The 13,560-nt window shown below is 55.1% G+C and overlaps 3 protein-coding genes across 16 annotated transcripts in view; 1 reads left to right on the top strand and 2 right to left on the bottom strand.

The window, feature by feature from the left end:
• Positions 1–3,531, bottom strand: part of VDR (vitamin D (1,25- dihydroxyvitamin D3) receptor) — a 29,848-nt gene extending 26,317 nt beyond the window's left edge. For 8 of the 10 annotated variants that reach the window (XM_046904956.1, NM_205098.2, XM_046904950.1 and 5 more), the window contains exons 1-2: positions 3,499–3,531; positions 322–400 (exon numbers count right to left, since the gene is read on the bottom strand). The gene's annotated coding sequence lies outside the window, so the exon portion shown is untranslated. Of the gene's footprint in view, positions 1–321; positions 401–610; positions 753–3,498 lie in introns of those variants that run through there. The other 2 variants (XM_046904949.1, XM_015272604.4) reach the window with 2 other exon arrangements.
• A 3,969-nt stretch (positions 3,532–7,500) lies between these two features.
• On the top strand, positions 7,501–12,026 carry TMEM106C (transmembrane protein 106C). 5 transcript variants are annotated; one of them, XM_046905012.1, is made up of 8 exons: positions 7,501–7,651; positions 8,311–8,487; positions 8,602–8,665; positions 9,208–9,367; positions 9,465–9,605; positions 9,853–9,902; positions 10,175–10,228; positions 10,642–12,026. In XM_046905012.1, the coding sequence occupies exons 1-8, from the start codon at positions 7,516–7,518 to the stop codon at positions 10,787–10,789; spliced, it is 930 nt and encodes a 309-aa protein (XP_046760968.1). In that variant the 5' UTR covers positions 7,501–7,515; the 3' UTR covers positions 10,790–12,026. The 5 variants fall into 5 exon arrangements, with proteins under 5 accessions (XP_046760968.1, XP_040510800.1, XP_015128097.1 ...); XM_040654866.2 differs by having other exon boundaries at positions 7,590–7,651; positions 8,227–8,487; XM_015272611.4 differs by having other exon boundaries at positions 7,590–7,651; positions 8,267–8,487.
• Positions 12,027–13,431: 1,405 nt separating this feature from the next.
• The window catches only part of COL2A1 (collagen type II alpha 1 chain), a gene marked incomplete in the record, with an annotated part of 2,938 nt that continues 2,809 nt past the window's right edge, over positions 13,432–13,560 (bottom strand). Inside the window, 1 exon segment of the mRNA NM_204426.2 lies at positions 13,432–13,560.

A 13,560-nucleotide genomic window follows, 5' to 3' on the forward strand; every position in this document is an offset into this window, starting at 1 on the left:
CACCCATCACCCATCTCTTCCTGCCCAGGCGGGAGGCGGTGCAGTGGGAACACTGATCAGGCAGGAGGTGGTGGTGTGCCGTTGTGTTGGTGTGCCGCTGTGTTGGTGTGCCGCTGTGTTGGTGTGCCGCTGTGTTGGTGTGCCGCTGTGTTGGTGTGCCGTGGCCATGGGCTGAGAAAGCAAAAGGCACCGAGCAGGACGGGGCGCAGCACAGCACCAGGAAAACGCACGCACTTCTCAGGAATAAGGAATAGGAGCATCCAGAACAGCTCTTTCAACCACATCTCACTCAACCAGAAGTCCCCCGTGAACGGAACCCACCAGACTGGAGGCACTCCCTGCGTCCGACTGTTGGAGGACCGCAGACAGGTCGGGTCGGCAGAGCTCCCAGCGGGCGTTCCTGGCAACGAAGGAACCGCTTTGAGATGCGCAGATAGAAGTTCTGGGTATTGCTTTTGTAATCACTCCTACACCCCATTTCCAATTATCAGCAGACAAAAGTCGCTTCCATGCGCGAGAGGGTTTAACCACAGGTAAGGAAGCCGTGTTTTACAGACTGATTCAGCTCACAGGGAGGGCAGACGCACACCGGAGCTGCGCTGGTGCTCACCCCACTGCCTCAATCCTTCGGGTGAGGCCATGCTGAGCATTCCCGGCCATACAGAACCCACTCTTTGGCCACAGCATCTTTCTCCTTCAGGTCACTGAAGCCCTACATTAAAGCCTGTGGAGTCACTGCCTTCCCTTATCTCGCAGACCTTTGCTCCCCTTGTCATTTACACCCCTCATGCCCTGCTCCAACACTCCTTTCCCCTCCCAGCCCCACAGCCCTCAGCACAGCAAGGGCTGAGCAGGAGGGGAAGCACTGCTGGCAGGCAGGGCCTGCCCTGGGCTCTCACACCTGCATCACACAGCCCACGATGCCCACACCCATTAACCCCCTTCAACCATCACCCAGCGTTGGGGTGCTCTATTTGGCCAGTGTCCCTATAAACAAGACCTATGGCTTCTTTAAAACAAAAAATAATACTACTTTTCCTTTCTATGTGGTGCTTTGGTGCCCCCCCTGCAGTGGGGCACACAACTTCATACAGAGCCCCAATTAAAGGGACACTGCACAGCTGCAGCCTAACACAGCTGAGCTGCAGCTCTCCCTCTAATGGCTCGGGGTCTATTTGCAGAAGTTCTTCTTGCCTTTCTCTCGCTGGGGTGTTATATTTTAACCTTGCAAATCTGCTCTAAATTCGTGTTACCACCTCCCCTCTAACCACGGGGCACTGCACAACAGCAGCAGGAGAGCACATTTCGCTGCCACATCACAGCAGCCACAGAGCTGTGGGGATGCTCACAGAGGAGCTGCCACACGAGACCACTCCGGTCCCCCAAAGCATTCTTTCGGGTCAGAAAGGAGCAATGGTTTGCAACGACTTCCACCTGCTGCCCAAAGAGGCAGCTTTGCTTCCAGCAGCACAGTGCTGTTACACCGAGATGCTGCTTTCCCTTATCCCTGCATCCTCCTCCCGTAGGGAAAGGCAGCATACAGACCCACATAGAAACTGAGATTCACCCCTCCAATGCAAAGCCCTTCAGGAGAGCCCCTCTGGCAGTGCCCACCCAACCCAGGGAGGGGCAGCACTCAGTGACAGCCCCCAGCCCTCCTCTCCCCCCCCCCGACGGTGCAGGCAGAGCTGTTTACCACCACCTCTATGTCTCTCCCAGTGACATCTCAGCGTTTCCCCCTTTGAAAGCCACAGGAAGTCTGGGCCGGATGGGTTCCCTTCAGCTCCGTGGGTTAAACATTATTCTCTGGGGTTGGAGGTGTGCTCAGGGAGGGGGCACTTCCCAGAGTTACACATTAAGAGGTCGGATCATCCACTTGTTTTGCCTTCAGGATAGCAGGATTCGGGAGGAGAACACCAGGGGGAAGCTAACGAGTTCTTGACTAATGATAAACCCATTTCTGTGCTTTGTGCCTTTGATGCTGGGTGGGATCTTACACCCAATTTGCTGCACATCAGACAGACACCTGCACCTGATAAGCAGCAGAACCCCGACGGGACCCACCGAACCACATGTGGTTCTCACCCTACGCCGGGCACCTTCACAGAACCCATCCACAAGCAGCTACAAACCCAATGATCCAAGTGCAAGGAGAGGTTTGAGGAGCAGCGACAGCCTCAGCGCCCCCCCCCCCCCCAGCACAGCAGATGGGTTAAACGCAGAGGAGGCAGCGGTGGGCTCCGGCCCCGACCACACAGCCGCCCCATCCCGGCATCGCTGAGCTCTGGGAGGAAGATGAGTCAGTGCCCGGCGTGGGAGGCAGCGCACCGCGGGGTGGCTGCTGGCAGAGAGCGGCTTCTGGGGAAATTCTGCTGAGTGCCCCAAGCAGCTCCGGGCTCAAAGAGGGGTGGAGAAGAGGAAGGAGAAGCTCAGCTTCTCTGTAGCCCCCCCCCCCCTCCCCCCACCCAGGTCCCTTTGGGTGCCCTACAGGGACCACCCCTCCCTCTAGGTCCCTTCAGACGCCCTACAGCAGCCCCCACCCCCTGCCCCTCTTCCAGGTGCCCTACAGCAGCTGCTCCTTCCCACCCCCCCCCCCAGCTCTTTCAGGTGCCCTGGCCCTACTCGTTGTAGGGAAAATCCCCCCCCCCCTTCCTCACGTAAATCCCCAGTGCTTTCCTTTTCCTTGCGCTGGGATCTTGAAGCGTCACAGCTGTCACATCCGACGTGGACATGGGCAGCCAAAAAGTCACTGGGGAACTACAGCCCAGTGCTTACTGTGCTTAGGATCCCACCTGGCAGAGGTGGTCTCCCCCTATCCCTCCAAAAAATAACCCAAGACAGCAAAAAACACCCAATTAGGCAATTAAATTGAAGGTGCTCTTTAAGGCTGATCATTAATCAGGCTCTGAGCTGAGTCAGAGAGCAGCATGCTGATGTGAAAAGAGGCTGAAAGCTCTAAAACACCAAACAGGCACCCAGAGGGAAGGGGACATGAGGACAGGACATAGGGAGTGGAGTGACAGCACACAGCAGGGACACTCAGAGCAGAGAGATGTGAAGCTGGGGAAGGTGCATTATGCTGGCATGGAATATTCCCACTGGGAAAGAGGGGAATCCTCAGCACCCCCTTGGAAGAAAGTGGGGTAGGGCTCACAGTGAGGAGGTAAAGGGGGCCCATAGGGGACCCAAAACTGGGCAGGGGGGCACAGTGTTTCAGGGGGACAGATCACCCCCAAAGCAAGAGCAGGGAGACAGCGAGGCAACACACAGCCAGTGCAGAACCCCCAGGCTGTAAGAGTGCCATGGGGTGAACTCCATACCTCCGTGACCACGTGGAACGGTAGGGGATCCCCCTCTACACCGAAGAGTCCCCATAGAAGCCCCCCGGCAACCACCAGAACTGCGACCTCCTCCCCCACAATCTGACACTGATACGAGGCTGTCTCCCACCACACACTGAGCCCAGAGCCCCCCTCCCCAGCCCCCACAGCCCGTTACCTGCACTCCCAGCGCCGCCACCCCTCCCTCCCCCTCCGCCCCGGAGCCGCCTTTTGACGGGAACCGCCGGCTCCGCGTCCCGCCCCCTCCCTCGGCCACGCCCCCTCTCCGGTCACGCCCCCTCCCCGGCCCACCAATGACAACGCGGCACCTCCTCGGCCACGCCCCCGAAGGGGTGAACCCGCCCGGACACCGCCTACCGTTACCATATAAGGTGAGAATTGTAGTAAGCCCCGCCCACTATGGGCGTGGTGTGGGCTGGCGGGAGATTGCACGTGGCTGCCCGGCCCGGGGACCCCAGAAGGCGGCAGCGCGGCACCCCCCCGCTTTCGACCCAGCTTCTGCCTGTGCTGCTCCCCGCCTGAGCCTTGTGGGGTGCCCTATGCTCTGCCAGGGGCTTCTGGGCAGCTGCTGCTGCTTCTGCTTTGAGCTTTTGGGGTGCTGCTGCCTGGCATTTTGGGGACACAGACACTCTAGGAAGTGCAGTGGGGCATGCAGTTTTGCTTCCTCCTGGCCTTCCCTCCTAGCTGCTTACCGGACTGAGCAAACTCCACCAGTACAACAGTGCCCTCCCAGAAGTCCTGGGCAAACCATCTCGCTGTTATAAGAGCTCTTGAGGACATCCAGGTGTCCCCGCAGTGTTTCACCTTTGCTCTGGTGGCTTCTGGAAGCTCAGGTGTCACATGGCCCTGTCTACAGAGCTGGCAGTGGCTCAGAGGCTGCTTCCCTTCTGGAGTTCTAAGTAACAATCCGCTGTGTACTGGGAGCAAGAGCTGCATTCATCACCTGGCAAATGAAATTCATTTCATTTATACGCCTGCAGCATCTGCAGAGCTGGTCTCCATCCTCTCCCATTTTTGGGACTACACCCAGAAGAGCTGCCGCTGCAGACTGCAGTTCCTCTCCCTGATTGCATCTCTTGGAGTGTTCATGGATTTTTCTGATGCCTAGATCAGATTAAGGGCAGAAGGAGAGCTGATTCATCCCCTTCCTCCAGACCAGAGACAGAAACATCTGCAAGTGCCCAAGCACAACTCCATGCACAAGGATCAGTGTGGGCTCCCAGCAGTTGGGGCTGTTTGCAGCCTCCAGTCTGCTTGGACTCTTCGCTCACCCCCATCATGGCTGGGGCTCCAGATCCTGCACGTGAGCTGAGCCCGTGCAATGCCCTCACATGTTTGGGGGTCAGGGACCTGCAGGTGGGGTGTGGCTGCCCTGCAGGTCCTGGAGGTATCTGGGACAGTGCAAGCAGTCAGGTCATCATAAGTACTGATCTCAGCCACCCCAAATCCCCTTTTTATTGATGCAAGTCAAACCCGGAGCACAGGGATTTGAGCTGAGCCATTTCAGCTCACACTGCAACCCCAACCCAAACCTCTCAGTGTTCTGGGCACCTTACAGCCCTGCTCTGAAAACCTCCGGGTATTTGTCAGCTTCTCCCTTTCCATCCTCCAAAACCCGTCCAGCAACATTTTATAAAGCAACGAGAAAGGCTTCGAGAAAGTCACTTCATGATGTCCCAGGGTTTATCAAATGTCCCCTAAACCCAAAATCCCCAGAGAAAATGAACCCAAGCGCGGGCGTCACAGCAGACAGCAATCACCGCCCTGCAGCCGCGCTCACCGAGTTCAGCAGCTTTAATTTGTGCGGGGAAAGTGTTTTGCTGAATGTTTTCAAATTGATTTAATGAGACCAATCAGTGGGAAAAAAAAATTCTGGGAAGAAATGAGTGTTCATTAGAGACAATTGGGTCATATAGAAGTTTTTCGGGGAATGAGGAGAGTGCTGCGGCAAAGGAGACAGAGGGGGATGGTGATAGGGATGGGGAAAGGGAAATGGATAGGGATGTAGATAGGGATAGAGATAAGGATAGAGATGGGGTGGGGATGGGGATAGGGATGGGGATGGGTTAGGGATGGTGATGTGGATGGGGACTGAGATAGAGGTAGAGACAAGGATGGGGATGGCTCTCATGCTATTGGGATAGACTTGTCCCCTACACCCAGACTGGCTTTGAATGGAAAATACCTTTAAAACTGGAACAAAAGGGATTAAACCAGGACACCTGCCCCCTAAAATGGCTTCACAGAGTGTGGCACCCCCTGTATAGGACCTCACATTGGGGTTTCTCACCCGTAGCTTTGGGTGCAGCTACTTTCCGCCCGTGTGGATTCTCTGTTGTCTGCTACAGGGCTGAGCTCACCCTTCAGCCCACCCTTAGCGGCTCAGTGAAGGTTTCCCTCTCCCCATCCCCTCCCCAGAATGCCCCGTGCAGAGCCCACCCATCCTCTATTCACTTGAGGGTGATGGGAGATGAGCAACGCATCCAATTAGGGGAGCAATTAGTGCAGACCGCAGGCAGGGAGCCTCCCTCGTGCCGACGTTTTGCTCTCAGGAGGAAGAGAACAAATAACCCATTAAGCTCCCACAGGCAACGCAGCGTCGTTGCAAACATTTTCTTGTCATACATTTGATTTTTTATGGTTTGAGTGATAATGAAGGGAAGGAATTTGGTTTTCCATTGAGCCCTCACGTTTGTTGGGGCAGCAAAAAACACGGGAGGTCACACGGGAGGCTCTGCGGGGTTATGTGAGCATCGGCTGACCCCACACGTCCATTTCTTTTTCTGCTTCTGTCTCAGAGATGCGGGGGTTGGGGGGAGGGGGACCAAATGCTCCTCTGCACCCATTTGTAATTGGGGAAGGGGGGCTGGGGGGAAGGTTGGATTTTTCCCCTTTTATCTGTGCATCCAGAGTGCAGAGCCCCTGAAATCCCAATAAATGGATGCAGACGGATCAGCACCCCCCATCAGTGTGGAAATAAACCCTAAGGGACACTGCAGGAGAAGGAAGGGACAGTTGGGAAGTGTGAATTTCTGCAGTACCATGAGAAACCCTACGAAGCCAACAATTCAATCAGCGAGAGGCGATCTCCCCCTTACATGAAGCGTTTGGGGGTAATTTGCCTGCAGCGGCGCTTTTCCCCTCCAAACCCTCCGCAGTAAATCCCCGCGGTGGGAGCGTCAGCTCTGAGCTCCGGGCAGGGAAGCCTGGATTGAGGGGATAGCAGAGGGCGCACATCTGTGCATGCAGCGCTGTAGGGGCTGCTCTGAGCTGGGTGAGGCGACACCTAGCGAGCCTGCAGCGCAGGACAGAGCGTGCAGGGCTTGCACGGCCCTGCAGCACTCCCAGAGCATCGCACGAGCACGCACAGTCCAGCACAAGCATATGCACGACCTTGCACGAGGACGCACGGCCTTGCATGAGCACGCACAGCCTCGCACGACTGCGCACAGCATTGAGTGTTTTGCACAAGCGCTCGTGCTTTTGCATTGCCTCACAGTGGGACCGGCGATCCCACAGCAGTGTGGGGGCTCACACTGAGATGGGCGCCCCCATACTGGTGCACGAAGGGTCCATACTGGGATGGGCGCCCCCATACTGGTGCACGAAGGGTCCATACTGGGATGGGCGCCCCCTTACTGCAGCACAGAGGCTCCATACTGAGATGAAGCTCCCATACTGGTGATGGTTCCGTACTGGGATGCGGTCCTACGTACTGGTTGGGAGCATCCATCCCGACGGCACCCATATATCAGCGCCCCCCAAGCCCGTTCTCCCCCGCGCATGCGTACTCCGCCCCAGCGCTCTGCGCACCGCGTACGTATGCGCGAGGAGAGCCGCGTCTGCTGCGCAATGCGCATGCGCACATGGACGCCCGTCCTCAGGACACGCCCCGCCCCCTCCCGCGTGCGGGACCCCCCGCGTGGCTGCGGCGCATGCGCAGTGCGGGACACACCCTCAGCCCCACCCAAAAGGCGGGGCCGTGCGCACCGCCCTAACTCTGTGCGGCGCATGCGCGCTGAGGGAGCGGCGCACCCGGGCGGGGCGCTGCGTTTCGTCGCAGTGGGGGCGGTGCCCTCCTCAGGCCCCGCCCACTGTCCAGTGGGTGGGGCGGTGACGCAGTGCCCGCTCCCTACGCGCATTGGGCGGAGCGTCAGCGAGGGGGCGGGGCCTGATGACTCCGCCTCTTCCTCCCGTTCTGCGCCGGAAGTGGAGGGGCGGGGCGAGAGTGAGGCTCCGCCTACCGCCGCCCCGCGTCGTCGTCATAGCGACGGCGGCTGCGCGGCCCTCAGGCGATTCGGCTGCAGTGGGTGCGGGGGGTCGCACTGGGCTGGGAGGGGGGGGGGGGACGGTGGGGATCGCAGTCCTGAGGGGTCTTTGGGTGGGGTTCTTTGGGCTCATTTGAGGGGAGCAGCGCTTTTCGTGGGTGTTTGTGAAGGGGGTTTGTCTTTGAGGGGGCTGTCCGTGGGTGGGCCTTTGTGGGTGGGCTTTGGGTTTGGGTGGGTTTTTTCTTCTTTTTTTGGGGGGGGGGGGCATTTAGGGACGTTTGGCTCCTCAGGAAACGGTGGGGGGCGGGGAGTGTCTCTGTGGGGTTTCTGAGGGTGTCTGAGGTCCTCACTGTAGGGCTGTCTCTGTTTGGGGGGGCTCTGTGGGGCTGTTCCTGGGTGGGGCATTCCCCTGGCAGTGTGCTGGGGGGGGCGCCTGTGGTGGGGGATGGGCGACTGAGGGTGGGTGGTTTTCAGATAGGAGAGGGCTGAGAAGGTGGGGGGGGGGGGGGGGGGGGGGGCTGCGTGTGAAGGGTCTGTAATGGCTTATGGGAGGGGGACTGTCCGGGGGGTTATTCCCCTCCTGCCTGTGGTTTGAGGTGGGGTTTCTCTGCCACCAGACACACTGAATGGCCGATGTCTCTGCTGCTGTCTGTGCAGCTCTTCCTCCACAGCTGCAATGGGCTCTGCGCTTTCCCTCTCAGCTAACAGCGCTGCCTCCAGGAGGAGGAGGAAGGCTGAGGATGCTGCTGATGGTGATGATGATTTACTCGACAGCCGAGACCGCAATGAGGACATTGCCAAATTTCCATACGTTGAATTCACGGGTCAGGACAGCATCACCTGCCCCACTTGCCAAGGCACTGGCTGCATTCCCACGGGTGAGTGCTCCTTTTGTCCTTAGCACAAAAAGTGCGATGCTGCAACGTTCCTTACTGACTTAAAAGGTTTGGCGATTGTGTGGAGTTGGTCACCGTGTTCCTTCTGCTTTCCAGAACAGGTAAATGAGTTGGTGGCTTTGATACCCTACAGCGACCAAAGGCTCCGTCCACAGAGAACGTGAGTGCATAACAGGAGCATAATTAAACCTCTGCAAAGAGCAGACAGTGCTCTTCTGTCACTGCCACAGCTCAGAGCCTTATGCAGTCTGCGGCCTTTCCTTCATCTCATGCCTTGTTTTCACTGAAGTGTGCCAACAAATACAACTTAAACTTTCACTTTAAATATTTCCTGTTAAGTCCCACCGTAGGGGCGAACGTGGAAACAGTCATCCCACTCGCACGCTTTGTTCTCGTGCTCTTTACGGAAGCTTTGAGAAAGAAACTGCGTTCCCAACAGCACCATCCCTAGATTCTGAGAATGCTTTGGGGGAAAGAAGGATTGTTTGGTTACTCATTACCAAAAAGTGAACTGTGTAAAGGGTGGCTGTTTTGAGCAATTTCTGATATGAAAAATGTTAGAGCAGCACTTCTGTGTCCCTTTCAGGGAAGAGCAAATAGGCTTGGTTTTGCTGACGAGTTTGGGTTTCGGACACAAGATGTCTTGCAGTTGCAGATGCTGTGTTAGGGCAAAGGCTGTGACCCATTTCCTGCCTCTTCCAGGAAGCTGTATGTCCTCCTGTCGGTGCTGCTCTGCCTTCTGATCTCAGGGCTGGTGGTTTTCTTCCTCTTTCCACACTCTGTCCTGGTGGATGATGGTGGCATTAAGGTGGTTCAAGTCTGGTTCGACAGGAAGAACTCCGTTGTCCTTCTTGCCATCACGGTAAAGTTTTTGTGCATCCCTGTTCTTGAGGGGATAAATCCCATGCTGAGCTGCCAGGAATGTCATTGCTACCTGTGTCACCCTGCTGTCCTTCCAGGCCACTTTACGGATCAGGAACTCCAACTTCTACTCAGTGACAGTGGACAGTCTGACCAGTCAGGTGCAGTACATGAACACTGTGGTGGGCAGCCAGCAGATCACCAACATCTCCAGCATCCAGCCACTAAGTGACAAGCTGGTATTTGTCTTTAATTGTCCTTGCAATGTGTGTTGTAAGCATCACTAAATCAAGTGTGGAACTGGTGTGGTATCTCAAGCTAACTTGAGGGCACTGTATCCGTGCCTTGAAGCTTTGCTTAGCAAATAGTCTCCTGGTTATGCTCTTTCCACAGCAGCTGAAATGCAGTGTAATGCAGGAAATAGTCTGACAGGGGTGTTTTGAAGTGAATAATCAAACTGCAAGTGAATGTATTTTTGTCTTATAGGTGAATTTCACAGTGAAGGCAGAGATGGGAGGACCTTTCTCCTATGTCTAGTAAGGATTTACTGTTCTTTGTGTATAGTAGCTTTGAGCTGATTTAGTTATTGCTTGCTCTGGAAATGACTTGCTTTCTGCTAACTTTCTGGAAAACAACCATTTGCTAGAAATGACTTGAAAGGCCACTTTGTCAGGATGTTGTGATGGGGTTTTGGACGTTGAGTTAGCACCAGAGGTAGAACAACATCAGAAGATTCCAAGAAATGCAGTCATTTCTGCTAGGCTGCTTAGCCTGTGCTGACCACTTTCTCTCTTTTGATCTCTTCCAGTTTCTTTTGCACGTTTCCCAAGGTGAAGGTGCATAATATAGTCATCTTCATGAGGTAGGTTTAGCTCTGCTCCTGACTCAAAATGGAACTGGGGCCGCAGCAAGTCTGGGGCACACAAAGTAAACTGTGCTTGGCAAACACCCCAGCCTGGTTCACTGTGTCAGCTTTAATCCAGGCCAGATGGCACAGGCAGGTAAAATGTAAGATAGAGAGGAAGAGAAGACACCAGATGGCTCTGAATGGAGCTTCTATGTGATGGGTGCTGTGTTCCGGGTTGGACTCAGCAGCTCTGCTCACCACTGCTCTCTGCAGTGAGCACTCTTGGGTATGTTTGCTGAAAAGCTGAGAAGATCCCCAGCTTTAGAGGGGGTGTTTATGAGATGACCACGAAGCCCGCTGATTGTTTGCATTTAATGGAGGGATCTGCAGTGGTCCTGTCCTCACTAAGCTGCTCTCCCTTCCCTCAGGACGTCAGTGAAGCTCTCCTACATCGGCCGCAGGACGCAGAGCTCCGTGGAGACGTACCACTACATCGACTGCAGCACCAACTCCACGGCTGACCCACCCCCTCTGCCGGCCCCCTCCACGCACGGCGTGGCTCTGAGCAAACCCTGAGCTCACTGCTGTGCTCTGGGGGTGGTGATGGTGCAGATGATTTCCCTGGCGAAATATGAAACGTGTCACTGTAGAAAAGGAACTTTCGAATGGAAGCAGAAGGACTGCGAGTGACTTTAGGAGAGACTTGAAGGCTCTGGGTCCCTTTTGCACTTTGCCACCTGCAGCTGGGCTGCACTGCTGGCCTGTCCCTGACATCCCTGTTCATGTGCAAGCCACCAGGTCCCTTCCAGAGCGAGAGGCCTGCCTTCCTCTTGAGTTCTTTAACTGGTTTTTTGTGTAGGGCAATTGGGGACTTGAGCTCTGTGCTTTTGGGTCTGAGGATCTCAAAGGCTTAGATTTGAGTTTTGAAGGTTAGCGCTGTCTGCTCCTTCCAGGGCAAACTAACTAGTTCTGTGTGATTTATCTCAGTTTTGTCTGCTGGCAGCCTGTCACTGGCATCTTTCAGAGCAGAACTTGATAAAAAGGGATAATTCTCTGCCAGGAAGGAATGCACAGATAAGGTGTTCAGGCTTTCACCTGTGTAACTTGCACTAGTAGGAGGAAAGGGAATTGAAACTACCACACTGCTTTCTACTTTGCTGGCAGCTGAGGCTGCTTCCAGTGACCCGATACCAAAAACACCAGTCTTAATGAGGACAGCCTCATTAAGCGGGGTGCTGTTGGTGTGGGAAGGGTCCCTGTGGCTTTGACCCCTGATTTATGTACGGCTCTGAAGCTGCTGCTCGGGGTGTGCAGCGTTCAGCAGCTGTGAGTTCCCTGGTGTTGAACCCAGGGAAGGTGCAGCTCAGTGCTGCTTTGTATGTATGTCTGCTGCGAGTGAGCGCAGACCTGAACTGATTCGGTGGAAGATAGAGGGGGAGTTTTGTGTTTCAAAGGCTCACCTTGCTGGAGCCAATCGTTCCCAAAGGATGGCAAAGCAAACAAACCCGATGCTGCAGTGCAGTTCTGCAGTCTGCTTGCTGTGTTTGCGGCTTGGAGAACTCCGTTCTGCTTTTGCCCTTCGTGGTTTTTCTGGAACCACATCGCTGCAGCCTCCCATGTTTCCTCTGTGCACACCCTATGCTGTTCTCCATCCACCTGTTATGTGGAAACAAAGTGGCCAAAGGCTGCTGGGGAAGTGGCTCTGGTGGTTTTTTTTTTTTTGATGAAGGATGCTTTCTTTTGTGCAAGTGTGAAATAAAAACGCCCTTTGTTTTTTAAGGGGTGGACTGTGTTCCCAGCAGAGCTGCTTAAAGCAGGGCTGTGTGTCTTTACATGGAGACCGAGGAGCTGCTGCGTCTGTGTCCTGTGGAAATCACCCCTTGTCCCAGAGGGAGTGCTCAGTGTTGTGATGGACGTCACGTCACCTTTTGCCTGAGCACCCCTTGTCTCTTGCTGGCGATGTGGGGGAATGAGGGCTGAAATCCTCGCCAGCAGTGGCCCTCCAGGCACCTCCGTTCCCACACAGGCTGCAGGGGTTGGGTTGACGGACCTCAGCTCTGCGGCCCCATCTCATCACGAGCTCCTCAGACACTGCTGGTAAATCCCCATCAGCTTCTAACTGCTGAGTTGGGTTTTCTGTAAGGAAGCTGCGGGAGTCACACGCTCTGCCCTTCCTCGTCCTGCTGGCTGAGCTTCCTGCAGCCCTCAGCGTGGGGTGACTCTGTGTCCCCCCCCCATGGATGGCACGTGGTGGCAGAGCTTCCTGATGGACCCCAGCCCTGTGCTGTGGTGCTTTGGCTGCAGATAACCGATGCTCTCCTGCTCCCTGGGGCTGCATCCTAAAAGCAGTTCTGCCTTTACCCAGTGGGGGGAGAGCTTCGGGGGGCTGCCTGCGGGATCCCCCTTCCTGCTGCTTGTCTGAGCAGGGAAACAGCTTGTGGGACATGGAGAGCCCTGGTAATTGGGGGTGCCCTCCGGGTCATGTGGCACTCAGCCTATAAAGGGCGTTTATTTTGGAAAATCCTTCTTAATCCTCCAATCCTTTCTAATGAATTTCTTCTGCCAACGTTTCTTGCAGCTCCCAGCCCTGGAAAGCCTCAGGTGCTTCGGCTGCAGCACTGCCAGCACTTAAAACTGAGACCAGGGCCCCAAAGCAGCATTTCTTTAAAGGGGTTTTTTAATCCTTTCAAGTCATAATTTCCTCTTAATGAAGGACTGCTATCAGCTGGTGCAAAAAGCTGGCCCCGTAACAGCAGTGCTGCGGTGAAACCTGAGGGCCAGCAGCTCTCATGGGGTCAGTGGGCTAATTTTCTTGAAGATAGTTAAAAACAATTAAACTAGTGGGGCTTTCCTTCTAATGAGCAAGCTGCTGAAGAGCAGCAATTACAGATGTCGTGTTTTAATGAAGTTTAAGGGCAGAGCTGCTCTATTACAAGGAGTCCATGCGTGGGCCCTGTGGCTGTGAACGCTTCAGTTCTGCAGCATCCATCCTTACCTTATCTTTACCTGTGCCCAAAATGGGACACGAGGAAGGAGGGGGGCAGAGGGTCGGATCTGCTTTGTTTGAGGGATTTGCTCAGTTGTGGTTTCTTCCCCTTTGTGCATCTCCAACCCCCGGGGCTGAGCTTTGACCCCAAACCCTTAAAGGTGGGGGGCAAAAGGGAGGGGTCGGACAGCAGACACTGCAGGAGGGCAGCAAGGAGGACACGCAGAGCAGCTTTACTTTCCACCAAAAGTTTTTTTTTTTTTGTTGTTTTTATATCAACTGATGTTAAAAATACAGACTTGTTTTACAAGAATAGCACCATTTCTGTTGTATGATACATTAGCACTCCTGCTGGTGATAC

Source organism: Gallus gallus, chromosome 34 (assembly GCF_016699485.2).
Source record: "Gallus gallus isolate bGalGal1 chromosome 34, bGalGal1.mat.broiler.GRCg7b, whole genome shotgun sequence".
Lineage (NCBI taxonomy): Eukaryota > Metazoa > Chordata > Aves > Galliformes > Phasianidae > Gallus > Gallus gallus.

Coding starts and splice junctions, on each gene's coding strand:
- TMEM106C (XM_046905012.1), top strand. CDS start 7,516: ATGACTCCGCCTCTTCCTCCCGTTCTGCGCCGGAAGTGGAGGGGCGGG. Junction 8,488..8,601: donor CACTGGCTGCATTCCCACGG/GTGAGTGCTCCT, acceptor TCTGCTTTCCAG/AACAGGTAAATGAGTTGGTG. Junction 8,666..9,207: donor AGGCTCCGTCCACAGAGAAC/GTGAGTGCATAA, acceptor TGCCTCTTCCAG/GAAGCTGTATGTCCTCCTGT.